Here is a 27,209-nt window from a genome sequence, read left to right as displayed (position 1 = left end):
ATGAATGAGGAAAGTAATAAAAGAACACTTTACAACTAAGAATGTAAGCTGATGTGAACTCAAACTCTAGATCTTTATGCAGTGGAATTCAGTGGTCCTACAATTATATATAATAAATATGTGTAGACACACACACACATATATATGTATTTTATGTTGATAAAAATGGATGTTGATTTTTAGACATCATAAATTATTGTGAATAAACCATAGCATTTTACAGTATAAAAATACATGTGTAGCACAAAAAATGGAAAAACATCAGACAGTGAGGTGGGGTTAGGAGGAGTTCTCCCATTCTTAGGGCTCAGATGGAATTTTCATTCATGTGCAGGGATTACAGGTTATAGCATGAGAGGCACTGGTTACCTGTTGGAATCTGGATCATACAGATGTCATCACGTTTTGGAGAATTTATCTTAAATCAAAACATTTAGTACATGTCAGAAAGGAAGCAGCATTGGGCTGAAATTTTGATGTGTTCAGAGTGAGAGCAAAAAAAGAGCCAGGGCTGTGACATGTTTGAAACCTCCTGAGGCCACTGCAACCAGTGGATGTGTTTGGGCCCATGCCCACCTGAGCTAGCCCCACTCTGCTGCCCATGCCTGAAGAGTCCGGCTTTCCCACCCAGACACACTGAGTTTCCCATGCAAGTGGCTTAGATCCTCAACCTGTGCATGTGATACCAGGTGTCAGAGCTGACTGTGTGTGTGGTTCCAGGTGTCATAGCTGACTCTGTGTATGTGGCACCAGGTGTATTCATTGACCCTGTGTGTGTGGTTCCGAGTGTGGTAGCTGCAGTTGCAGTGGTTTCTTGTGGTGTGCATGACAGTGTGTGTTGGTTGGGATTCCTGACCCTTTCTCTGTGCCTTTCCTCTACATCTCTTTTCACTTGATCTCTCAGTGGTAAAGGATGTGGAATTCTGTGTGAATACATGACACATATGTTTCTTCTAGTTGTTTCAGTTACTTATGCATTTTTGTGTTCATTGAAAAGAATTGCTATAAAATATTAATGTGCAGCTGAATGTTACCCACTCATTTCCATACTCTAAGGCTCTTAACAGTGAACACAACTAAGGTATATGGTTTGAATGTCATCTAGTCCGGGGTTGCTATAATTGGTCTAATTACAGAGGAAAGATTTATTGAGTAGCATATGTATTCTCAGAAACACACAGAGGTTATTAACTCCTCTCCCTGAGTAATTAGTCATTTCTGCACTTTTGCAGTCTTAACAAATATAAGAAAGAATATGTTGTAATGTACAAGGTGTTGCAACTTCTTTGCTGGCATCTCAGAGACTGCTGCTGTGCATGCCTGGAATTGATCCTAATAATTAAACAAAGGGTTTAATGTTGAAATAGTTGTCAAGAAGGATATGGAAAATGATTGAGGGTTCAACAGTAGGGCAATTATTGAATAAGTTATAACGTGTCAATAACAAATAATAGCAAAGCAATAAACTAATTATAACAGTTGTATGGAAGTACACCAGACTATAAGCAGAGATTTAAAAATGACTGAAATAAGTAAAGCTGTATTTAAATATCAACATTGATTGAGTACCAATAAATTAAAAAATATTTAAAGTGGAATAATGCCACAATTCTTGTGCCTTAAAACAATGTTTATGTCTCTGGATTTAAATGGAATTAACGTATTTGGCACTAGGAAGTGGGGCTTTTACTCCTGTCTTAACATACAAACAGCATTGAAGTATTTCTGTCACCTCAGGCTCCCCCTGCCCAGTGTGCACAGCACACTCTTGATATGTGCTTTAACCTTTAGTCCAACAGGTCCCGACAATCACCAAACAGTCAGAAGTGCAAGTGGCCTTTCCCTTTGATGAATATTTCCAAATTGAATGTGAAGCAAAAGGGAACCCTAAACCAACGTAAGTGCCCCTACATCCCACATGGTCGTACCTGGATCTCTCTCTTTTATGCCACATTTTGGAATGGGCTGCGTGTGTGCATTGGATTGTAAATATGCTTGTGATGGAAGCTGGGGGTTTCCAAGTGAATGATTACTTTTATCTATAAAACTGGAGTTACTGTGCTATGTTCCTCTGTTGGTTGAATATGTTTTTACCGTAAAATAAGATGTTGTATGTAAAATACTGGGAGTTACTTTTGGTTTGTGGAAACACTCAACCACTCCTCACTCTAATAGTAAGAAGGTCATGACAGTTCAGGAGACTCTGCTTCTCCTTGATAATGGTAACATTTATTAAGTCAAAACACTTTCATAAACAACATTTAATACAAATGTCTTCACATCTTAATTCATAGATTAGAATGTTTTATTTATTTTCATTTTATTTGAAATACAAGGGGACAAAGAGACGGAGATCACTCATCCACAGTTTACTCGAGAAATGCCTGCAGTGGTCAGGGCTGGGAGGTTAGGAGATGGCATAACTCAATCCAGGTATCCCACATGGAAGGCAGTGTTGTGGTCACCTGCCACTCTCAGGGTGCCCATTAGAGCCAAGACATGAATCCAGGTCCTCTGCTCTGCAGGCATCCCATCCGCCATCTAAGCAAGAGTGTCCAATGTCTGACCCTCTGTGGACATGCTTAGTTCTCACAGAAATGTTGATTTGTGACTAAGACGTACATTAGTAATGAAACAATTATTACGTGAGATGATCAAAAACTTACTGATTACTTTTTGCCAAAGAATCTTCTGTATTTTAGGAGGAAGAAGGATGTGTAAGTGTGTTACTAGAGACAGGGCAGGAAATGTGTTAGGGGTAAGGGGAAGAAGTGTCAGTGTGCTAGGGGTGGGATAAAGTGTGAGTGTGTTAGGGGTGAGGGAGGAAGTGTGAGTGTGTTAGGAGTGAGGGGAGGAAGTGTGAGTGTGTTAGGGGTAAGGGAGGAAGTGTGAGTGTGTTAGGAGTGAGGGGAGGAAATGTGAGTGTGTTAGGAGTGAGGGAGAAAGTGTGAGTGTGTTAGGAGTGAGGGGAGGAAGTGTGAGTGTGTTAGGAGTGAGGGAGGAAGAGTGAGTGTGTTAGGGGTAAGGGAGGAAGTGTGAATGTGTTAGAAGTGAGGGGAGGAAGTGTGAGTGTGTTAGGAGTAAGGGAGGAAGTGTGAGTGTGTTAGGAGTGAGGGGAGGAAGTGTGAGTGTGTTAGGGGTAAGGGAGGAGGTGTGAGTGTGTTAGGGGTGGGATAAAGTGTGAGTGTGTTGGGGTGAGGGAGGAAGTGCGAGTGTGTTAGGGGTGAGGGAGGAAGTGCGAGTGTATTAGGGGTGAGGGAGGAAGTGCGAGTGTGTTAGAGGTAAGGGAGGAAGTGTGAGGGTGTTAGGGTAAGGGAGGAAGTGTGAGGGTGTTAGGGGTGAGAAGAAGAGAAAGAAATGTGAGTGTGTTAGGGGTGAGGGGGATGTGAGTTTGTTAAGACTGAGGGATAAGGCTGTGGGGAATTTTCCAGCTTTAAAACCTGTAGGGGGCTCTTAAACGAGAAACAAATCTCCACAGTTTTCCTTGGCTGCTTGATCATTTTATATTCATCAAGAAGATGCATTCTTACTATTTTTATCTTTTATTGCATTTTTTGTTTATTTTAAAGTCAGAGTTGAGAGAGAGAGTGAAATATATCCTCGTTCCCCTGGTGCGTGTACCAGATGGAGCCAGGCTGAAGCCAGGAGCACGGAGCCTTATTCGTGCTCCCACGTTGGTGGCAAGGGCTCAAACACTGTGGTCGTTTTCTGTTGCTTTTCGCTGGGACATTAGCAGGATTGGAAAAGAACAGCCAGCAGGTGTGATGGTGCTCATCTGGGATGCTGGTGCCCACATGGGCTGCTGGTGCCTACATGAGATGCTTGTGCCCACCTGGGATGCTGGTGCCCACCTGGGATGCTGGTGCCCACATGGGCTGCTGGTGTCTACCTGGGCTGCTGGTGCCTACCTGGGCTGTTGGTGCCCACCTGGGATGCTGTTGCCTCCATGGGATGCTAGTGTTTCAAGGGGTGAGTTAATTCACTAAGCAACACCTGTCCTGATGCATTCTTAATTTTAAAATTCTCTTATGACTCACATTACTTGAGGTGACCATTTGATATTCTGATAAATAATTATTAATGATTCATTAACATGCTAAATTATCATTTTAATATTTGACCAAATAGAATATGCTCAATCAGTGTAGGTAAATGTCAGTAGAATTACAGTAGAATGAAGGATTAGACCAATCAGCAAGTATCCTGGTACACATGCTAATGTGAATATGAATTAACTGAATTATGTCAAAGATGATGCCAAATCACCAGCAGTTAGTGTTGAAGGTGACTGTCCTGGTGAGAACACGTGTCCTGTTTAAGGTTAGAGTTAGTACATAAAAGCATGCTACACACGTGTATGGTCACGCCACACACATGTCCTGGTAAGAAGACGTGTCCTGTTTAGGGTTAGAGTTAGTACATAAAAGCATGCTACACATGTATATGACCATACCACACACAAACTCCCAGTGGCAACACATGTCCCATGAAGGCTTGTGACTAACCACACACACACACACACACACACACACCTCCCAGAAGTGTAAGGTTGTTGATCACAGTATTATTCACAGTATGGAAAGTATTGACATGGTCAAGCAATTACAAATAGCGATCATATTACGGCAGGCAATGTGCTGTCTCTAGCGGTATCATAGTCACTGAAAATATGTGTCAAACACGCCACAAACAAGCCGCACATAAAGGTAGGAGATATGATCAGTGGATATTGTGGGGTGACGCAATTTTGGATTTTGAGTGGGAGCTTCAAGTGTGTGCACACATGTTACCATAGTGTCTGTATGCACAGGTGTGCACATACATGATGACGCAGCACTTTGTGTGCAAACATACTGCATATGTGCACACATCACACACAGTGATACACACATAATACACAGTGCTGTGCAGATGCATTACACACATACTCACACACACAACACATTTGTGGTCACTTGCTCCATTTGCTGGTTTCCATATGTAACCTTGTGTGTAGTAAATTTGTCTACATGTGTACATTTGTGAGGCTGTACGTGTTCTTCGTGGAACAGGTACTATGATGAACACTTTTGCATTTGTTGCTCCAGTGGTTGGCAAAGTCAGTTCTGCTGCTACTCCCCCTAAGCAGAGAAGCTGAGCTTGGTCGCTGAGGCACAGGGTGCTGGGGCTGGGTGACACCTCTAGGGTTTTTGGCCATGGTGCCTCTTCTCCTAAAGTCAGGATGCACGGTCTACCTTTTCAAATAAAAATATTAAACTCTTAAATACTAGAAAATAATTCTGCATTATCTTTCTGATTGCAAGAAAATTTAAATAGCTTGTTTTATGTGGCTTAAAAGATGTATTGGATTCCCTGGAGACCTTGAGTTGTATTCTGCTATGTATATTTGTACTGGAAAATGTCTTGGTTTTGTGATTTTATTCATAAATATTTAAAATCAGAAAGAAATATGTTACAACTGTCAGAATTATCAAGGTTCCTTTTTATGTTACAGATTTCGTTGGACTAAGGATGACAAGCCCTTTAATCTCTCCGACCCTCGCATAATCCCATCCAACAACTCAGGGACGTTCAGGATCCCCAATGAGGGCTCAGTATCCCACTTCCAAGGGAAATATCGCTGCTTTGCTTCTAACACGCTGGGAGTTGCTATGTCAGAAGAAATAGAGTTTATAGTTCCAAGTAAGTGTCGTACAGAGGTTTCAGTTGACAGCTGTTTCAGTGGATTATCATAGAGTTAGAGTGGGCACTAATGAAATAAGACATTATTAACTTGATTAGCATATGTACAGGTCTTACATTTTGTTTATGCATAAGGGAAATTCTGTCCCACATCTTGCTGCTTCATCGGGGTGACCCTAGGAAAGCAACACACCTTTGCCACGGTTCAGATGGCAGCTTGTGACTGATGAGAATCAGGGTCAGGCACTGCCAGCTAATCTGCCCAGAAAACGCCATGGTCATTCCAGAATGTCATCTTAGGGATGCGGTTTACTGTGGGTCTGGCATTTGCTTGATGGCTGAGCAGGTGGTGATGCTGTCCCTGTAGTGTGTTACAGAAACTGGTCACCTTGGAGAAAGCATGTACTCAGCACTCCTTGCTCCCAGCAGGAAGTTCCCTTTACTCTAAGTATTCTGGCAGATGCTGCAAAGCAAGTTGTACACATCCCCGACTTCTACAGCAGGAGTTATAGCTTAGTTAGAAGATGATCTGGACAATGCGTTGATGACCCTGAGGACTGAAGGGTTTTAGATAAGTCACATTGAAGCTATAGTTAACTACGCTGGTGTTGGATCCTCAGTTAATTAACAAGGCGAAACAAAACAAAAACAAAAGCAAAGTCCAAAAAGTAAAAAGATAAACACAAATTCAGAAGAAAATTATAATTGACACCTAATAGTTAAAATAACATGTATTTATTAATGATTTTATAAATTCAAAACATTTCAAAAATGACAAGTGGCAAAATATGTAAACTTAGATCTTAGTCTGAAATGACCAATAGAAATGTGAGAATGTACTTGACAGCATTGGTAATCAGAAAGAAAATTGGTGGACCAACAGCTGCTCCTGCATCATTGGGAACTACTACAACCTCTGGGCCTGAGGATGCTAGTGGCAGTAGTAGCCCTGAGTGTTGCTCCAATGTGGAGATGGGCCTGGCTTGCTGGCCATCCATGAGCACCTAGATCCCTGCCTAGGGAAGGGATCCTCAACTGTGCCCCAGCCCTCCATGACCAACAGGTACCAAGTGCACCAGCCAACCGGTAGAAGTCTTATTTCACTAAAACTATGCTGGAGAAAACCCCACAGTTCCCACAGACGGAATGGGAAAAGGAGGACAGAATGAGTAAATGAGAGTGTGTGCTCACACTCAGAGCAGAACAGATAGAGGAAATGGTGTGGGCATATAGAAAAGGCCACCGGACTGTGGAGAGACCCTTAGCAGTAGGTCAAGCAATGAAGGGAAAGTTTTGAGAAGCACATTCACATGAATCAATTTATGTAAATTAAAATATATGAGAAGAAATAGCTTGTTGATGAAGAGTAACCTGATGTGGCAAAGTTCTAATGCAAGGCAAGAAAGTGATTATATAATACCGAAGAAAGGCAGTCGAGGGGCTGGGCTAGACCCTGACAAAGAAAATAAGTGGTAACACCCTTCTCATGAAACAATGGGGAATGAAGAGATTTTAGTAGAATTTCTTTATTTTCTCGCAGTATTTACATTGATTTCATAAGTAATCATGTTGCATAATCTTAATGAGTGATTCCTCGGAAGTAGCGGTGGGCACAGCCATAGTCCCGCTGGAGTAGATGTGTCTGCAGCACAGTAGGTCCCCACAGGCTGTGATATGTGACCATGAAGTTGTGAGGCACAGAGCTGTGTGTGCTCACACGACTCCGCCTTGGGGGTTGAGTTTGGGAGGACATTCAGTGGTGGATGTCCATGAGCTCTGGGTCAGAAATCGTGGTTGAGAATGTGGAGCTGTCTTGCCTACTTAGCTGACCTCCACATCTGCAGATTTCCAACTGCATGTTCAATTAAATGATGAGGGAAAATGTCCAGAGAAAACACTGCATCTGCTGAGCATGTGCAGACTAACTTCCCAGTCATTATTCCCTGAACAGGGCAAACAGCTGTTGCATAACATTTGCTTTCTGTTGGACATTTAAATAACCTAGGCACATTCAAGGTCTGTTAGAGCATTTCACAGGCTCCATGCAAACACCATACCAGTTAATACAAGAGACTTGCATTATAGATTTTGGCATCCACGGGGGCCATGAAACCAATTCCCCTCAGACACGGAGGGGCGGCTTATGTGTGTGTGTTTATGTGCAGTCAATTCAGTTAGGTGTGACTGGAAATTTAAAATGAGATGGAGACAGAGAGATTAAACTCTTTGGCAGACAGCAAAGCACCGGGGCATCCCTAACCTGAAATCTAGTGGTTGCTATGGAAACTCATAGAAAAAGGCAGTAGCTAAGCCTATTGCAAGAGGAGAAATGGTGCAGTTCAGCCTACGTTTCTGTGATTAGAGGATTTCTGAAAATATTGTCTCGTTGTCTAAGCAGACCAAGCAGAGGCATGCAAAAATAATTCTTACCAGAGTATACCAGCCTGGCAGGGAAGGAAAGAGGTGGAGTTTATGCTCTGGAGTGGGTAACTGCTGCTCTCCAGTTGTTCAGGGAGGCAGCTCCATTTCCATGCTCTCCTGAGAGGACTTCACCATCTGACAGCTCCTTGGGTAGAACAGAACTCTTTCCCCTTTTTGAGGTTATGAACCAGAGACAAAAGCTTCCCACAGTCTTCTACAATTTATGCTTCTTGAAGCTGTGCAGAATTTACTCTACTTTTACGTTGATGGGAATTTTGCTATTTGAATTTTAGAATTTATGTATTTCTTAGTATGCTGTTGCTACTCTCAACAAAAGAAATCTTTATGCACAATATTTAGTTTCCTATTTTCAAAAACATTGTGGTTCAATTCATAGGAAACGACTAGAAGATAAATAAACACTGACCAAACAGTATGTATAATTTTCAAATACGTGAAAAACTGCTTAAGTACATGGGTTTTCCTTGGCGGTCTATGCAGAGTCAGTCTGAATTTTTCAGCATATCTTTAGGAAATTCCCTCATGTGACAGATTGTCTAGAAATTTGGGATGTAACTGTGAGAAGCACAATGTTGCCCTCAAAAACAGACACTCTGTGGGTCTAGGGCTGTCTGGGAGGAGTGGATTCTGATCTCTCTGCCGCCCATACCCAAAGTCAGTAGAAGTGAAATGACGATATAAATAATTCTACCATATTATTTAGCAATACCCTCCCTCAAAGTACAGATCGGCTTTCTCCTTCTCCTCTTTGCATTCCTAGTCCTTCAAAAACTACTGATTTTTCTATTCTCTGATCTTAAAAATAATTTGTTTATGAGATAAAAAGGGAGAGAGACAGATACATAGACTTCCCAGCCACTAGTTCACTCCTGCAGTGGCTGAGACTGAGCCAGAGTTGAAGCCGGAGCTGAGAACTCCAGCCTGGTCTCCCAGGTGGATGGCATTTACCAAGCACATTCAGGCAGCATGCAGTGCACTCCAAAGCCCTAAAGGCCAGACCGGGAGTCCCAGTGAGAGGAAAGCTCCTGGGCCTTGCATGATTGGCCCTGGTGTAGCACAAAGGAAATCATTCAGGGAACAGATCACAGGTTCCAAACAGAGACAGGCCATTTTCGCCCTTCTGCCCTCCCCACCTCTTTGGTGAAATTTCCATTCTATCTTTGAAGAACCAGATGCTGCAGCAGCAGCAGATGTCTTTGAAGCCCTCCTCACTTTATACCCTTTATTGTGATCATGTGTAGCTCAGAGTGCAACTGTTGGAATGGCAGCTAGCATGAACTTAGAGCTTCCTCAGTGATGGGCACTGCTTCTATCAGCTCAAGTGAAATACTGTATTTACACTTGATGTAAATCAACAAGTTAGATGTCTTTACCTTTCCATTTTATGGGAAAATTCAAGATCATAGAAACCAAGCCAGGCCCCAGTCTCAGGCAGCTGATACAGGGTTTTGTGTATAGATTGGCTACCCTAAGACCACTCTGGTGACATATCTCTACAGGTGAACTGTAAGGAGTTCCTCTTCTTGTCAGAAGAATCTTTGTAGTGGCAAATGGGAATTGTAGGGGTAGGAGACACAAAGAAACGTGGTGCTGTTCCTCAGTGCTGGAGGACGCCAGCTTGCATGCCACATGTCTGGGTAGTATGTAGGGTGCCAATGTCATTCTCATTCAAGTGGTCTCTGAGCATGAGTTATGTTAGGCTACATGGCCCTGAGGTACACTGTTGATTCTTTCACTATGCAAACGTGATGGACTCTGTCATTCTCATTCAAGTGGTCTCTGAGCATGAGTTATGTTAGGCTACATGGCCCTGAGGTACACTGTTGATTCTTTCACTATGCAAACGTGATGGACTCTGTCATTCTCATTCAAGTGGTCTCTGAGCATGAGTTATGTTAGGCTACATGGCCCTGAGGTACACTGTTGATTCTTTCACTATGCAAACGTGATGGACTCTTACAGCTTAGGTTTGTGATATCCCTGCTGTTCAGAAGCTTCCACTTCAGTGAGGCTTGGGGTTCTCCTCTGGCACAGTGGGATCTACCTGTGGACATGACTACATGCTACTTTCATTTTTCACCCATTTCCTTCTTTTGCTCTCCTTTGCATCTGAACACAAAGAGATTCAACACTGCCCAACAACACTCTGACTTTTGTGCTTCAGTTGTGCAGGTAGTACCAGGCAAATGGTCAGTCTGGTGCTGTAAGTATAGTGCTTTGTCAGTCGCTGTGCATTATTGGCTACAGTGTACAGCACTTCTGTTAAATGACTTGCGTCACATTTGCTTCTGTCACAGCCAAACCATTAGCAGGCAGGAATGTGAGGCTTCATCTCCCGGATGGTTCTTTACACAATGAAGGTGACAGACATGCCACCTGTCTTTGCATGGGAATTTCACACAACCTATAATTCAAAGTTGATTGCCATTCCAAATGTCCCCAGATCTTTCAGTTGAGCTCTGGTGGCACATGGGCCCAAGAGCTAGAAAAACAGTCACCACCTTGGGGTTCAAGAAGAGAGCTGGCCTTATGAAGGCCATGTGGCACACACACAGTCTTGCAGGCCACACCTCCTCTGGCCTTTGGGTTTAGATAGCAGCTGACATGTGGTAATTAGTCAGTCATGGATAAGAGGAATACCAACAACTTCCTCCAATGGCTGAGTCTTAAGGTGAGGGGTGGAGATCAGGGCACATGCAGGAAATACACCATGCTTGTCAAGGAGAAACTGCCCAGCGAACAAATGTGTCTTCAGGCTCCAAAGAGCAGTAGTGATCTACTGTGAGTTACAACTCTGAAGTGGGGCACTGCTAAGCAATTCCCTGTGGTCAGGACAGGCAGTCAGGGCCCCCTCTGGGTTTCTTTTCCACTAGTCTGTGAAACTCTTATCAGGAAAAATCCTGATGAAGTTCAAAGCCACCAATTCAGACAGAATGCACTGTGAATGGTACTAGAAATAGAGATACTTTTATAAAATCTTGTAACTGGTGTTGCACCAAAAATTCTGCACAATCTGACCTTTAGTTCCATGGTGAGGCATTCCCCTTAGGAAGTGGACCGCAGGATGGGAGAAGCAGTGGGCTAATGACTGATTCTCCTTTCCTGCACCGGTTGCACTCCATTTAGAATTTTATTTACTTGAAAGAATTCTGATGTAGACAGTGCTGCTCGCAACTAGAGTGGGCATATTTTGCTTTTCATTACATTCTGTCATTTCCCCTGTTTTTATTTATTTATTTATTTAGTGTGGTTAATGCTCTGAATGGAATATTTGCCAATCACATGCAAGACATTCTCAGCAAAACAGGAAATAGAATATGTAACTTCCTAATTCAAAATCCAGTGTTTGGAGGAAAAAGATTTCTGATTGGAACTGAAACGAGTGACTCTTAAGACTCAGGGTTTACACCTTTCAGAGGAGCAAGCGCTAGCATATTCTTGCATTATTATTGCTGAGGAGAAATATTTCTTGTCTAGGGTTTCAGATGCAGATTATTTGTGAAGTTGTGGAAGAACGCACAGATGCTTAACAGAACTTACCTCTGCAGGCAGATGTGAAAATTAGACTTTGGATGGTAGAATTTTCAATTTTAAGATGAAGAATGTTTTAAGATATGACTTATGACATTAAAAGTAAATTTTAAAATAATATATGAAAATGACTTTTTATGCTAGGTGTTCCCAAATTCCCAAAAGAAAAAATTGAACCTCTGGAAGTGGAGGAGGGAGACCCAATTGTCCTGCCATGCAACCCCCCCAAAGGCCTTCCACCTTTGCACATTTACTGGATGAATATTGGTGAGTAACATCTTGTCTGTCATTGAGAGGTACTTTGACTCAGTAAAGCCAGGGATAAAATATTGACATAGTCATTCCTCAGTGTCGGCCGGGGTTCTGTCTGTCTCATCCCCAGGATACTGAATCCACAGATGGTCGAGTCGCTAGGTGTGTCATGGAAGCGCTAATCATATTAACCTTCTTTGTATCACCTAACATATGCAAATGCAATGTGCATGGGTATTGTACTGCACTATTCTTGTCAGCATCATTCTGTGCAAGCACAGAGCTTTGCTTGTTTGAGTCTTGTTTACCCTTGTTGGAAGGGGCAGTCTGTGGCAACTGTATCAGGTCATGTGTGTGGAATCAAACAGCTTTTAGAGACTAGATCTTCAAAGCGAGAGCCTTTCATAAGTTCTAGACACGCCCTGATGAGTGTATGCAGCAACACTGGAAATGAGGAAAACTGCTCTGTGTTTTGTATCCTGCTTGGACAGAGGGGCGTTGTAGATGAAAGCATCCTTTGTCTCTCACCACCTCCTGGCCTTTGGGATGTGGCTTACCTATGTATGTGTTGCCAGCTCAATGTTTTCATTGCAGTAAAGTTCTTCCCTTGAGCATAGGAACCACCAAACACACTTTGGTCTTCGTTGTCTAAAAAGCGTTGCTGACTTCCGGCTTGACATTCATTCCAGCCTCGTGTAAAGCCTGCTTCTGCTATACGCACTCTGCTCTGGGAGTGTCTCCTCACCAGGGCCCAGCAAAGCACATGGAACTCATGCAGCTCACAGAACAGTGCCAGCAAGGCTCTCTCAGCTGCCACAAGTTCCAGGCTCCGGGCCACCTAGAATCTGTCAGTCTTTCCCCAGGACAAAGGGTCGAGCAACACAGACCCAGCACTTGGGTCCTTCGTTTACACAGATAAGAGTTGGAAACAATAAAGTGATCCTGGGATTTATCAGTGCCAACTGGTTTTCAGTTAAACCTGTGCAGCCCTGTGAGCCAAGCTGGCGACAGAGATGGCGGATGGGGTGCAGGCTGCTTCTCCCCTCAGCAGTCTCTGATCAGTGGTGAAGTGTATGCTCTGGGACTTTGCTGCTGTTGTTCGTGTTTCTCTTTTTTCTCACTCATTGTTCCTTTAGTAAGAACAAACCTGATAGGAACAGGATGAGCACAAGAAAGATCTCCAATAAAATGAAAGAATATTAGATAGAGGGGAGTGATAAGGCACAAGGAGGGAGAGCAGCGCTTCCATGACAAATACTTCTTTGCAGAACTGGAACACATTGAACAGGATGAGAGAGTGTACATGAGCCAGAAGGGAGACCTATACTTCGCCAACGTGGAGGAGAAGGACAGTCGGAACGACTACTGCTGCTTTGCTGCATTTCCCAGGCTGAGAACCATTGTGCAGAAAATGCCAATGAAACTGACAGTCAACAGCTGTAAGTGTGCACCCCGCCCACCACTGTTCATGCTGCGTGCAGGTACGGCTGCCCTCTTGTGCTGCTGCAGCCAATTAAATCTTGAGTTGTTCAGGGCCACCCTACGCATCGAAGGGTGTCTGTGATGCAGCTCCATGATGGCCCTGCCTCTTGCAGATGGTCAGTCTTAGGACAGGGTCCTCTGTGTCTGAAGGACCTGGTCCTTTTAGTGGGTAGGATAATCAATGTAATTTTAGGGCTTTCTATCAAGTCTTGACCATTAATTCACAAGATCTTGCAAAAACCAACAAACTTCCACAAATTGTCTAAGTTGTTTTAATGCCCACCCCCCCAATTGATTGATACCAGCAATGCTAATGAGAAAGTTACTGGCGGGAAGAACGTGGCCTCAGTGGCTTGGTGGGAGTGCTGGTGGTGTGTGGTTGGGAGTTGGTGTCACCATTTCACCGCTTGGAATGTGGTCCACTGTGTGCAGTTGGTGCCAAGGCTTCACCAGAATGTCCCGGATGGCTGAGACCTGTTCTGGTGAAGCATGGCTCTACTTTGTTTGAAGTGTGACTTTCCATTCTGTACCAGAATTAGCATCTACCATCATGTTTGTGGTTTTTTTCTTCCATTTTTTATTTCAGTAAAGCATGCTAATGACTCAAGTTTATCCACAGAAATTGGCTTGAAGGGTAAGTTGGATGTATGTGGCATGTAGATCTTTATTTTGTCACCCTAAATAACTCATTGTCATCTCAGAATGTGACTTTTTCCTCTAGTTCTGTCACAAGTTTACTAATACTCCTGTTAGAGAAAAATCCCTAAGCCTAATAGAGGGCTCTACTGTCCCACTTTCCTCTTGATTATATGCAAAGGGCTTGTTCTTTATGAGTACGTAACTAAGAATATCTAGTGATATATCTATATGCAATGTAATTCGCACACACATATACATCTACATGTGAGAGAGAGGTAGAGATAAGCGTAGAAGTGCATGTAAATGATATAGATGTGGAGGTGGAAGTGGATGTAGCTGTTGATGTTGGAGTAGAAACAGGTATTCAATTAAGTCTTTATTTTGGGTGTTCCAAGGTATCATATGGAATGTAAGAGAGATAGTTCTACATAAAGAAAGAAAAAAACAAGATGGAGAAGTGTCAACAGAAATAGGACTGAGTTTCAAAAGTTGAATGAATGTTTTTGTTGCAAGATTTCTTGGGATATTTAACATGAAGCTATAAATTGTGACACTGAGAAAGAATTGACAGCACTCAAACTCATTGTCTGTGGAACATTTTAACTTTGTTCCATAAAGAATCATCACTTTTGTGCTGTGGAAATGCCCGCGTAAACCTGGAACACATAGTTTTCTGTGAGAGGAATCTTTTACACGAGTGCGTGAATGTTCTTACTACTCTGGGGGCCAGTGGCTCCAGTAGGTTCTCTTTCATTGCCGGGGCAGCAGAGGCCCCCTCAGGAAGTGCCTTTAGCTGTGAGGCAGCCTGATTCATTGCTAATGTCACCGTGGCTTGAGATCTGTGACTCAAACCTGCTTGTTGCTTTGTCTTCACAGTGCACAGTCACCAAACACAGCATGTGCTCAGTAGCCAAGGAAGCTCGTAGCACAGGGTGGAATGTTAGCTACTGATTCTCTTTCTGCATCCTGTCAAACATGTTGCCATTGGATGAGAAAAGCTCTTTGTGTTAGCTTTTGGTAATGAAGTAAAACTTTTCAGTGGGTTTGCCATGGTACTTGAGGAATATTAAGAAAACAAGGGACAGGAAGCAACAGTCTGAGGTGGTGAGGGTGACCGCGTTCCCAGGGGAGGGTGTCTCCTCCAGGGCTGTGGCTATGAGGGTGTTGCCTGAAGGGCCAGACAGATTACAAGTGGTCAGTCAGTGTCCAGCTCAGCCACCTCAGTCAGGTTTTCTGGGTACAGGGCTTGGGAAGCTGCCATTTCAACAGGAAACTCATTGAAGTACACAGACACATTAAATCATAGGGAAACAGCCAAGAGAAAAGGATAACCAAAGTGCAGCATATAAAATCATGGCCTGTTCATTAACTCAAGGGCTTTGCCAAGGAGTTTATTGCAAATGCTGTCTGAACTTCCGAAAAGAAGGGATGATTCAAAGCCATCATGAACCATGTGCTGCCCTTAGCTGATGCACTGGAGACAGCCTCGTTTACCAGCCAGGGCAGGGATGAGTATCTCCAAAAGGAAATGCGTCAAAATATGCATGCCTTCTTCTGTAATCCTGCATCCCACACACAGATGCATGCTTTAAGGGGAGTGGAGGGCTCCAGAATTCTTAACTCACTTTGAAAAAGTCTGTCTTTTCTAATTTGTAGCAAACTCAATCAAGCAGAGAAAGCCCAGGCTGCTGCTTCCCCCTGCGGAAGGGGGCGCCAAGTCTCTCATCACTGTCCTCAAGGGGGACACCCTACTGCTGGAGTGCTTCGCAGAAGGCCTGTGAGTAGCCCGATGCCCACACACACTTCGTCCACCCTTTGCTGCCCTCAGTAAGATGACCAGGAATGCACTTGCAGACTGTTATTTTATTTTATCATTATTATTATTGTTGTTGTAATTTTTAACTGCTATGCTACTGTATTTCTGGGGGAAATAACCCATGCTCCATGCTGCAGATGTCAGACTGTGGCTGGGGTTAACCAGTAGTTATAACTGTCAGTTTGTGGTCTTGTAAGTAGAGGGCACAAGGATGACTTCGTGTTGAGACCATGTGATCCGTCGATGTAAGGGGTTAACAGCCATGGCTGCTTTTTCTCTCTGTCCCTCTCCTGCTTAATGCATACCAGCTCTGTTTCCTTATCAGGTTCGGAGGAGCCCCATTTGTCTGTATTTTCACTTTTATGCTTTGCACACAAGTGAGGCCAGCCTAGAATTTAAGAGTTTCAGCATGGTGGCTCTGTGAGCTGATCATCCACCTTGCAGTGCTGGCATCTCACATAGACTCTGGTTCATATCCCAGCTGCTCCACTTCCCATTTTTCAGCTCCCTGCCTGTGGCCTGGGAAAGCAGTAGAGGATGGCCCAAAACCTTGATACCCTGCACCCATGTGGGAGACCAGGAGGAAGCTTCTGACTTCCTGCTTTGATTGGCTCAGCTCCAGCTGTTGTGGTCATTTGGGGGCAGCCTTTAAAATGTTTAGCCATAGACAGGCCTGTTCTCAGTTCTAGACTGGTGCTTTCTTGCCATTGGGAAGGGCCTGGGATAATGTAGTTAATCTTCTCAGCATCCTGTATACTCACTTGAACCATTGTGTGTAAACTGAGGATGCTGGGAATTGAAATTTGAAAGCCCTATTTATGTGTAGTTCACCATATATTGTGAAGGACTGGTTTCCGTTAGAATATGAAGAGACAGAGCTGATTGGAACAGTTTTACAATACCACTCTATGCAAATTCTTCAATCAACAGTGTCTTTTTTTAAAATTATTTTTCATTAATTATTATTTTGCATTATGTGACAGTTTCATAGGCTCTAGGAATCCCCCCACCCCCCAACGCCCCTCCCCCCTAGTGGATTCCTCCACCTTGGTGCAGTATTACAGTTCAAATTCAATCAAGATTCTTTCCTTACAAACATATACCAAGCATAGAGTCCAGCTACTTATTGTCCAGATGGGTTGAACAGTTTCTTGGGGAGACCATTTTTGGTCCAAAGTTAGAGCTGGTAGAATATCATTCCAGTCAATTAAGAGTCCCAATATAACATTAACAGCAATTTGTAACATTATGGAATTGACATGGTTTTGCGTAACCAGTGTGTTAAAAAAAAAAAAAAAAAAAAAACAAGTTCTTAACCATAACCTATGATTTGCTCATTGACATTTCAATTTTAGTTTGTATACAGGACCGGCTGCTATATACCTTAAAATGGCTATAAGGTACCATTCAGCTGTCTCGTGTCTATTTCATTTTAGTATTTAGCCATTTGTTGTGTTGAAATACAATTTTGCTGATCTTGGCAGATTTTAGGATAATCTAGACTGGCTTGTAACTCTAATAAACGTCCTTCGGGACCGGGGAGGAGAGCTTTCTCTGGTCCGAGCCTGGCTCCACCTCTGGACCCCCACCCTCCCTTGCAATGACCATCACGATCGCTCCGAAAACCCCTCATAGCAAACAAACAATCATACAAACTAAAAAAAAACTAAAATAAATAGACAAACAACAAAAAGTAGAGCTTGGAATCTGACAGGAAAGAGCTGGCATGGATTGGCTCATGCCTCGCTGGGTGGGACACTAAGATTAGTCACTCTTCGCCGTGGTGTTGGGGACTTTCCTGCACACCCCCCCCCCCAAAAAAAATGTTCTGCACCTTAATTGTCGACCAATCAACAGTGTCTTGATGTGCTGAGACTTGGCCTCAGACCATGGGGGTTTGGTACTTGTATTATTTCAGATCAATGACTGACTGATTAGTTTAAATCATGACAATAGCCACCTCTCTCTTTTTGTTATTAATTATTTTGCATTATGTGACAGTTTCATAGGCTCTGGGAATCCCCCCACCCCTCCCCACGCCCTTCCCCCCTGATGGATTCCTCCACCTTGCTGCAGTATTACAGTTCAAATTCAATCAAGATTCTTTCTTTGCAAACATATACCAAGCATAGAGTCCAGCTACTTATTGTCCAGATGGGTTGAACAGTTTCTTGAATAGCCACCTCTCTTGCTGGCCGCGTTTATACATGTTTAAAGCAGTAATGGTTGAATCTACTGGTTGTATATCTTTAAGGTGGTAAAAGTTGAACCCTTTCTGGGATGACTCTTGGCCAGGTGGACCTTTCAGTAATTTATTTTCCACAAATGCCACCATTTACCTCTTGTGTTGGAAATCACACCAATCTTGTTCCAGATGGTAGACTTGTTCTCATATACTCATTAGTGGCCGTGAAACCTTGTTAAAATCAAGTGGAAGGACTGGTTCTGTGGTTTTAAACATTGTTCACAGTGGGTTTCACACTTACCGATCATCATGTGCATCTGTGGCTCCAGTTACTCAATGCTCACCCAGCTACTCCTTGGCAGTGCTGTCATGAGACTGGCTTTCATAATATGGGGGACAGAGATGCCTGAGGCAGAGCCATCCAAGAGCTTGCTGTGAAGGAGACTGACTGGGCCCAGAAATGGTAGAGTGGGGATCCTCTCACTAGGCAGTCTGGTAAGAGTGTGTGTGTGTGCTCAGGGCTTTCCTGTATTTTATGTTCCTTTATTTTTTTTTTCGCAGTCCAACTCCACAGATTGAATGGAACAAAATGGGTGGAGATTTACCCAAGGGGAGAGAAACTAAAGAAAACTACGGCAAGACCTTGAAGATAGATAATGTCTCCTTTCGGGACAAAGGAAATTACCGCTGCACAGCCAGCAACTCCTTAGGGGAAGCCACTCATGACTTTCATGTGGTGGTGGAAGGTGCGTTTCCCTTGTTAAGTTCTCTTTTTTATTTTCATCCAAATGAGAGCCAATATGAGGTGAAGTGTGACTGTCCAAGCACTTCCAGCTTTCTGTTCAGTCATGTTCCACACTCAGTGACAAGGTCAGCCTCCACCCAGTCCAGCTTCTAGCTGAGTCAATGATGCACACCCATCTTCTCCTCTTGCAAGCCCAGATACACCCAAGAAAAGAACAGGTCTGGTTAGAGATCATGCAGAAGCCTTCTGTGATTTGTTCTGTTAAACACCCTAGCCTCCTCTATCATGATGTGAGAGACTACCTGCAGTGCAGTGCACTCGTAGTGTGTGAGAAGAACACTAAAGGAAGAGTGCCCAGGCTCCATAGCTGTGGGTTCAAAAAAAAAACCACACCTGTGAAATAATTGTGACCATACTGACCATGTCTGTCTTTTTCCTTGTCATTTCCTTAAACAATTCAATGTAACAACCCTTCACATTGTATTGTCTCAGTTATCGTAAAGCATATAGACAGTGTAAAACCTAGGGCAGGATTGTGTATGTTCTGTGTGAAAACTACACCATTTATAAAAAGGGTTTGAGTACCCGCAGAGTTTTGTATCCCCACAGGTCCTGGCAGCCACTCCCTTTTGGTACCGAGGAAGACCATGTTCAGACAGGTCTGGAAGAAAGTGGTTGCTGTATGCCTTGTCTCTGTCCTGCACAAGGGAGGGTTGGCTCTGTCTTAGCCCTTTCCTAAATGGGCTTTTCCTCTGTGTTTTGGGTTTTGATGATGTTCACCATGTTATTATGGGAAGAGAAAGACAGACTATGTGCTGTGAGTGTTATTTCCCGTAAAACTGTGCAAAAACACATGGTATTCATTTTCTATGCAAATCCAAGCTTTTTGGCCAACTGAAGTCTGACTTGTTTGTTGTGTTGATGGAGACACGCAGACGATGATGATGTATTAAAAGGAGCAGCCATAACATGCAAATGCTGACTCTGAGGCTTGGGCAGCAGTGAGGGTCCTGTGTTTTTGGAAATTCGGTCAATGCCACATCACACTGGGACCCTTGCTGTGGTTTCAGTGACCATCGATCAAGTTAATTGGAAGATGGCCATATTTGTACTTATTAGTGCAGTACAGGCTTAATGACTGTAAGAAGAGTCTCTTCCAAGTTGACATTTAGTGATGGTGCTCCAGGGCTCTGTCGATATTCCACTGAGGTTCACTTCTTAAAGCTTTGATCTGCTCAAGAAACATCTGTGTAATGATGTGTTGCCTTAATTGATGGGAAAATGAGTCAGTCACAAATTCCACACACAGTAAATGTCGAGAATTGATTTAGTCATGCCCTCTCAGAGTAATCTCTCCACAATATGATTTAGTGATACAAGGTAGGAAGAAAGGAAAATCAGAAACTGGAATTTCTTTTACTTTGGTTCAAATAAAGGCAAGACCTACCCAGAAGTCCAGTATTATGCATTAGTGTCAACACTTGTCAGCAGTGATGTATCCCTTGGACATGAAGGCATCCAGGGAGGAAGCATTTAAACAATTTGTTTTACCTATTTTTAGGCATTGTTCAATGCTTTTTTCTAGCGTGGCTATGTCTGTACTCCTCATGCCTCCTGCACATACCCACGAGCCAGACACGTCTAACTCTTAGCTGCTCCTGATCCAAGATGCTGACTGTTAGAGATTCTTCCAGATGGCTGCTACACACTATGCTAACTGAATATTTTAACAATCTGGCCATGGGTTTCTTGATTGTCAGAATGAAGCTTTAAAAAGAATTGCAGTAGTGGCAAAAAAATTAAAAAATGCAAAATTAATTGTGCAGTTTAAAATCTTGACTGTTGGAATTCCAAAGATATAGAGACTTTCTAAATACAATGTTTTCTATTAATTTTATGGAGATGTAAACGTTGTTCTATGAAGAACCGATGTGCTTTAAGCATTTCTTTTGGCATGTGCTGTGTAGGGCTAATCGTGTCTAAGAGATCGTCTTTTTCTAAGTTGTGAATCAGTAGATGTGCTCTGCTCACTCATCACTTCACTTTCACTCGATCTTTCTGCCTGCCTGTAATCCTGAACTCTCTTTTTTGTCTCTTATTAAGAAAATCAAATCAGAACAACGATAAGCCCTATGGGGGAAGTGCACTTTGAAAATCCAGTGCCTTCTGAAAACGTGCTTTGTGCTTCCGTGGAAGCATGGACTGTGTTCTGTATCATATGTTTCTTCCTACGAACACATTCCACTTCTATGAATTATTAATTTAAGCTACAACATCCTAAATATGAAATCAAGCTAAATATAAATCATGTAACAATATGCATAGCCAACAATAGTGAGGACATCTTGCGTTGGCACAAGCATACCCCACGTATCCATGGTAACGCTGTTTGCACATTCGGTGAATGGAGGTAGCTGCTCTCCAAACCCAGAAATCAGAATGTGGTTTAGATTTAGACTTTAGCTGATTACCCAAAAGTGAATTCACACTAGAAATTTTCATGTTACTAGCTCTTGACTCGTTTAAGGCTTTTCAATATTAATAAATGTGGTAATTTATTTGTGATTTTGTATCTATAATCCAATCCGGATGTTTTGGCTTTGATGGTTTAAAAGGTTATCAAGAATTCAATTGCCATCCAATGAATTAATCTTCAGAAAATTCTGATCCAGAAAATAAATAGATTCCTATCTGCAATGAGGTCTGCTGACTCCTTGGCGTGTAGACATTTTGTAGGGTTAATGCAATCTGCAGGATGAGAAAATAAGTAGAGATCCTGCATTTATTCCTCCTCTCTGTGTGATCCTTCTGAGATCAGGGGCCATACTTGTTACTACACAGAGTGTTTCCCCTAATTTATAAACATTGGGTTTTATTGATTGTGTGTGTGTGTGTTTGTGTGTAAAAGATATCCAAAAGGAACAAATAACATTGAAAATGCCTCTGAAACTGATTCCCACTTTATCACCTTGAAAACTGCATTTTAATTAAAAGTTCCCAGATTGTATTATAAGCACACACATCATCGGCTCTTGGAATTTAATGGTTAAGTCCATGCCAAGTAGAGTGGTTTTGAAAGCTTTTAAGCTTACTCTTGCTGGGACTTGAATTTGCTAAAATTATTTATGCACTTTCATTTTCCCTAACAAATTTTTGAGTGCTTTCCTTTCACACAATCCACCTCCCCCATATTTATGCCAACAAAATTATGTGTGGGGGGTGGTTCATGTTATGCATATGTCTGACGATTTTGCCCCTCCATGTCTTGGGAGACAGAACCAGAACTGTTACCTGCATGGTCGACTGGTGACTCCCTGCTGACTCCAGGGACAACACATGACAAGGATGTGCAGGCTGGGAAAATGCCCTGTCTGTGCTGAGCCACACGGGTGACAGGGATGTGTCCACTCTGTTCTGAGCCACACTCAGGGCAGCAGGGTGGAATGCTGGAGTGTCAGAACCTGGACAGGTAGTGTCACAAAATCCCTCTTCTCAAAGCTTGGGGCTTGTTGCTGCTTGTGTGTACACAGGTAGAGATCAAGATAGATGCAGAAATGTTTAGGTACTGAGAAGTACCTAAATGTGGACTCTGCTGCTTCTGTGAAGAGATGCCTCAGGCACCATACACCGTCTCCTCAGAGCCTGGCGCCAGTCCTGCTGCTAGTGTATGCCCTCTGCTGTGCCAGCGTTTGGCCTTACAGCTCTGTGCTTCTTTGCAGAGCCTCCACGATGGACCAAGAAGCCACAGAGTGCGGTGTACAGCAGTGGCAGCAGCGGTATCCTGCTGTGCGAAGCAGAGGGTGAGCCCCAGCCCAAGGTTGTGTGGAGAGTCAATGGTGGCCCAGTGGATGGTGAGTTACATGGCTTGGAGCGAGGGTGTGGGCAGTGGCCAGGTGCTAGTCAAGACTGAGGTGTGGGGAGCTGGGGAATCCTGGAATCATTTCTTGGTTCCATCTGAGAGTGACCGTGCCCATGTGGCATCTCCCACAGGGACCAGGGGCCAGCTGCCGCCTCTGCCAGCTCTAGTCCCATCTCATCTGCCCAAGGCCCAGCAGCCCCCAGTCTTCCCTCATTCCCTCCCCGCAGAGAGTCCAGGCCGAGTCTCTGCTCCAGCCTGGAGGGTTCTGAGGGTGTTGGACAGGCAACAGGACAAGGCCTGTGGATCGACCACCCAGGTGACCCTCATTTGAGGAGAGGAGGGCATGGGGGCACTGTTCAGGGTCGCTTTTGCTTACCCACACACTCCACTCATCTACAGAGGTCAGTGTCTGCCCCTCTGCCAGCATCCCCAAAGGCTGCCCCATGACCTGTGCCCTGGCTCAGGGTCTCTGGCTTTGTCACGGTCATCATCTGCTTTGGTTCTGACAGGGAATGGCTCTTACCTGTCCCTTGTTTAAAATTCCAATCCTGGGCTCTGCTCCCCTCTGCAGCTCCTGGGCCACAGCTGGGTTAGCACTAAGGAGCAGACAGCTTGCCCCACTGTGGTCTTTGGGTCAGAACTGAATCCACAGAGATGGACATGCAGTCCAGTTTCTGCTGCCGCTGGACATCGACTCCCTTTTAGTTAGGGCTGGGGTGGCTTGAGGTGGATGGTCTGCTGCCTGGGACTTCTTCAGCACCATTGCATCTCTTCTTAAGTCATGAATTGGCAAAATATTGATCTCTTATGGGTATCATACTCACAGACTTTTTTTTATAAAGTATTAATGATTTCACTGTTTTCCCCACATCCTAAATGTGATGTTTGTCCTGAGATCAATTTTAGCAGAATCCATGTTGCCAATAGCAGCAGATCTCTTCAAATGATGTCTTTCTCAGTATCTCAAACTAGATCCAGCTGAGGAATATTACAGTGAGTTAGTGTTAATTGGTTCTGGTGCACAGAAGTTCAGCTATCCAGGCATGGCTTTCTGGTTTGCATTATCTGTGAACTTTCTAAGCTCCCATGTGTTCATCTTTCCTCTGCTCTTTTGCAGCGTCATAGCAAGGACACACGGTAGAGTCAGCCATGTGGTCACATTGTGGGCTGCATCAGCCCCTGAGGTGATACCAGGGCCTCCAGCTCTGGAACAGCTAGGACTGTGCTGTCTAGGAGGTGCTGGGCATCTGCTTCTCTTGGGATTCTCTGGCCCCAAATAAGTGCACCAGAAATGCCCAAAATGGTAGTTACAGAAGCACACTTGGGTAGGGAGAAGAGCAGGTTCTATTGCCAAAATATGAGAACTGGTCCTTGCTTGCAGGGAGGGTTTCTGGGAAATGGACACACAGAGCCAGGTACCAGTGAACATGCAAACGGAAGTGCACAGTGCAGCTGAGGGATTCAGAGGGCTTGGAGGAAGGCAGCCTGTGCTGGTGGCTTGCAAAGATTGCAATTTTGTGCCCTTAGTATCTTTGCTGGATGAAGTTGGCCTCTGAGTTCAGAAGAATTAGCAAGAGTGGCTTGACAGTGGATTTGAGTGTCAGAGAGGGCATTATTGGGTGTGGGAGGAGAGAGCAGTGAGCTGTGAATCAATGTGTCTTTTGTAAGTCAAAAGAAAATTAACAATGCAAGAACCTGCAAAGAAAAATCCATAGTTGATGCTATGAAAAGGAGTTGTCTTCAATGAATGATGATTTTTCTTCCTAAACTTATTAAAATATAAACACTGTGTGACACATTTAATAAATGGTGCATAAATACTTTATGTCCTGTACTTCATCAAATCAATATTCTTTAATCGCAGGCCATCCTTTTGCTGGCGATGTTATCTTACCCAGGGAAATCAGCTTCACCAATCTGCATCCAAATCACACTGCTGTGTACCAGTGTGAGGCCTCCAATGTACACGGGACCATCTTAGCCAATGCCAACATCGATGTTGTTGGTAAGTGTGCCCTCTAGCAGGTGGCAGCTGGACCATCCTGAAGCAGTCGGCCCAGTCACAGCCCAAACAGTTGATGGATCTTGGCATGTGAAAAGTGGGGGGACCAGAGCACCTTACAGCTTGTGTTTGGGTGTGCATGTGCTGAGCTTGGAGCTTTTCTGGTGTAAGCATTCCGGCAGAAAATTCTGGTTGATAGCACCAGGATATAGGAAAACACAATTTGCATGTCTTTCTTTTCTTTAAAAAAACTATTTTTTTATTGCAAAGTCAGATATACAGAGAGGAGGAGGGACAGAGAGGAAGATCTTCCATCTGATGATTTACTCCCCAAGCCGCCGCAACAGCCAGAGCTGAGCCGATCTGAAATCAGGAGCTGGGAGCCTCTTCTGGGTGTCCCACATGGGTGCAGGGTCGCAAGGCGTTGGGCCGTCCTCAACTGCTTTCCCAGGCCACAAATAGGGAGCTGGATGGGAAGTAGGGCCGCCAGGATTAGAACTGGTGTGCATATGGGATCCTGGTGCATCTAAGGTGAGGACTTTAGCCACTAGGCTACTGTGATGGGCCCCGCACATCTTTCTTACATGAAAGTTTAGAACTAATTTCTGCTGTTTTTAGATGTTCGTCCATTAATACAGACTGAAGATGAAGAACATTACGCCGCAGTGGTTGGGTACAGTGCCTTCCTGCACTGTGAGTTCTTTGCTTCGCCTGAGGCTGTGGTGTCCTGGTAAGCTGGCTGTTTGCTATTGAGGATGTCATGGTAGACTTTGCCTTGCTCTCTTGCCCTTCACTGGACAGACCATGAGGAGTCCACATGGTTGCTTGAACTCAGTGCCTCAGAGGTAGGGAGACACACCTGACTCCCTGTCTCTCCTCAACTCTAGTTCTCACCTGGTAGAGTAAAGGCACCCATGTGCATTCGTGGAGGAAAGCAGAGACTTGCAAGGTGCCATGGCACAGCTAAAGGTGGCGTTGGCTGTCCCTTGGGAATGTCTGAGGTCATGTATATGTGATCTCACCGTTGCTGTTTGGGAATTGTCTGGCTACCTCTGTAACATTGATCTTTATTGTGATTTCTGCATGTTAATTAGGGTCACAAGTCCAGACATCTGGATTTACCTTACTGGAAAGCCTGGTTCTGCCCTACAATAACCTTGACGTCACTCTTGCAAGGCCACTCAGGTGCAGGGCTGGATCCCATCCATACTTGTACTGTTGTTGCTTTGCACACTGCCTCCTTTCCATGTTCTTTCTGATTTTTAAATTTTAGAATGGGGTTTATTTTTATTCCAGCCTCTCCTTAAATATGCACCTCCAATAATCCCACTCTCAGCCCACTCCTGCCCTGAGGGATTTTGTGTGGACACAGTCCCCCACAATGCTGCTAGCTCTGGCAGTCACTGGCAGACACATAAAGTCAGTCGGACCAGCAGATACCTAGGATGTGGATAAGGGTTGGGAAAGTACCCAGGGCTTGAGAGGGTGCTGTGTTGGGATTGCAGGGTCCCCCAGCCTCTACCATTTCTGAATGATCACCCAGGGCAGCAGGTGGTTGGGAAGTTCATTGTCTGATGGCTTCCGGCAGAACCCTGGAGCAGTGCTCAGCTAAAGCTGGTACTCAGGAAGCCAGAGAGCATGTATTAAGTTCTGATGCAGAAGGGTGATGGCTGTGGGAGCCCTCTGAACATGAGGGGGCTCAGCTCTGCAGGCACAGTCTAAGTGGGCAGTTGAGACTCATAACCACACTGGGAGAACATCAACCCCTGGGCAGCATCGTGTGAGGTCTTCTAGGCTACTGGGAAGCCATCAGCCCAAGGATCAGAAGACCTGTTCCTGTGTGCTGCAGGAACCCCTCACTCGCACCCCTATTTTCCTGTGTCCACAGGCAGAAGGTGGAAGAAGCCAGCCCCCTAGAGGGTGGGCGGTACCATGTACACACAAATGGCACGTTGGAGATCCATGATGCCACTGAAGATGACGCCGGGGCCTATTCCTGTTGGGTGGAAAATGCTGTAGGAAAGACTGCAGTCACAGCCACTTTGGATATCAGAAGTATTTCTATTTCATTTTCACGTTGGCTTCTGTATAATGTCATTTTACCGAGCAAAAATACACAATTTCAGTCTGAGTCCCTGTTAAGTTTCTTTAGACTGTTCTGAACACCTAAGCTTTGTTTCATCTGAAAGACCACAGCAAGCAGGAAATGAGACATCGACTGCTGTACACAGAGTTAAGAGGGAGCTGTATGTCATCTAGTGGCTTTTAAAACATTCACAAATTCCTTGCCTGGGTGCATTTCTGTAACTGCATTTCATTTCAGTAGCCAATTGGAGGTTATCCATAATGGACTCTGAGATAAAAACTTCAAAAATTCATAAAAGCTCAGTTTTATAAAGACCAGGCATGGCAGATCTGGGCTGGTTTTGTTGTTTTTTAAGCTGCTTTTTAAAATAGGTCATTTTGTGTATTTACTTTTTATTTGAAAAACAGGGTGACAGAGAAGGCTAGAGTTGGGCCAAGCTGAAACCTGGACCTCCATTTTGGTGTCCCTTGTGGTTAGGAATGACCCGA

The 27,209-nt window shown here is 44.0% G+C and overlaps 1 protein-coding gene across 2 annotated transcripts in view; it reads left to right on the top strand.

Annotated features, from left to right (window-relative positions):
• Positions 1-27,209, top strand: part of CHL1 (cell adhesion molecule L1 like) — a 117,710-nt gene that overhangs the window by 67,693 nt on the left and 22,808 nt on the right. For both annotated transcript variants that reach the window (XM_058678960.1, XM_058678959.1), the window contains exons 4-14: positions 1,792-1,897; positions 5,495-5,682; positions 11,800-11,922; positions 13,176-13,346; positions 13,976-14,023; positions 15,685-15,805; positions 18,591-18,775; positions 22,494-22,625; positions 24,498-24,638; positions 25,254-25,365; positions 26,524-26,690. In XM_058678960.1, the coding sequence (XP_058534943.1) occupies positions 1,792-1,897; positions 5,495-5,682; positions 11,800-11,922; positions 13,176-13,346; positions 13,976-14,023; positions 15,685-15,805; positions 18,591-18,775; positions 22,494-22,625; positions 24,498-24,638; positions 25,254-25,365; positions 26,524-26,690 (1,494 nt within the window). The remainder of the gene's footprint in view (positions 1-1,791; positions 1,898-5,494; positions 5,683-11,799; positions 11,923-13,175; positions 13,347-13,975; positions 14,024-15,684; positions 15,806-18,590; positions 18,776-22,493; positions 22,626-24,497; positions 24,639-25,253; positions 25,366-26,523; positions 26,691-27,209) is intronic.

The sequence above is a fragment of the Ochotona princeps genome, chromosome 21 (assembly GCF_030435755.1).
Source record: "Ochotona princeps isolate mOchPri1 chromosome 21, mOchPri1.hap1, whole genome shotgun sequence".
Taxonomy (NCBI): Eukaryota; Metazoa; Chordata; class Mammalia; order Lagomorpha; family Ochotonidae; genus Ochotona; species Ochotona princeps.
The sequence above is the reverse complement of the archived record's forward strand: the minus strand, read 5'-3'. Positions and strand labels throughout refer to the sequence as shown.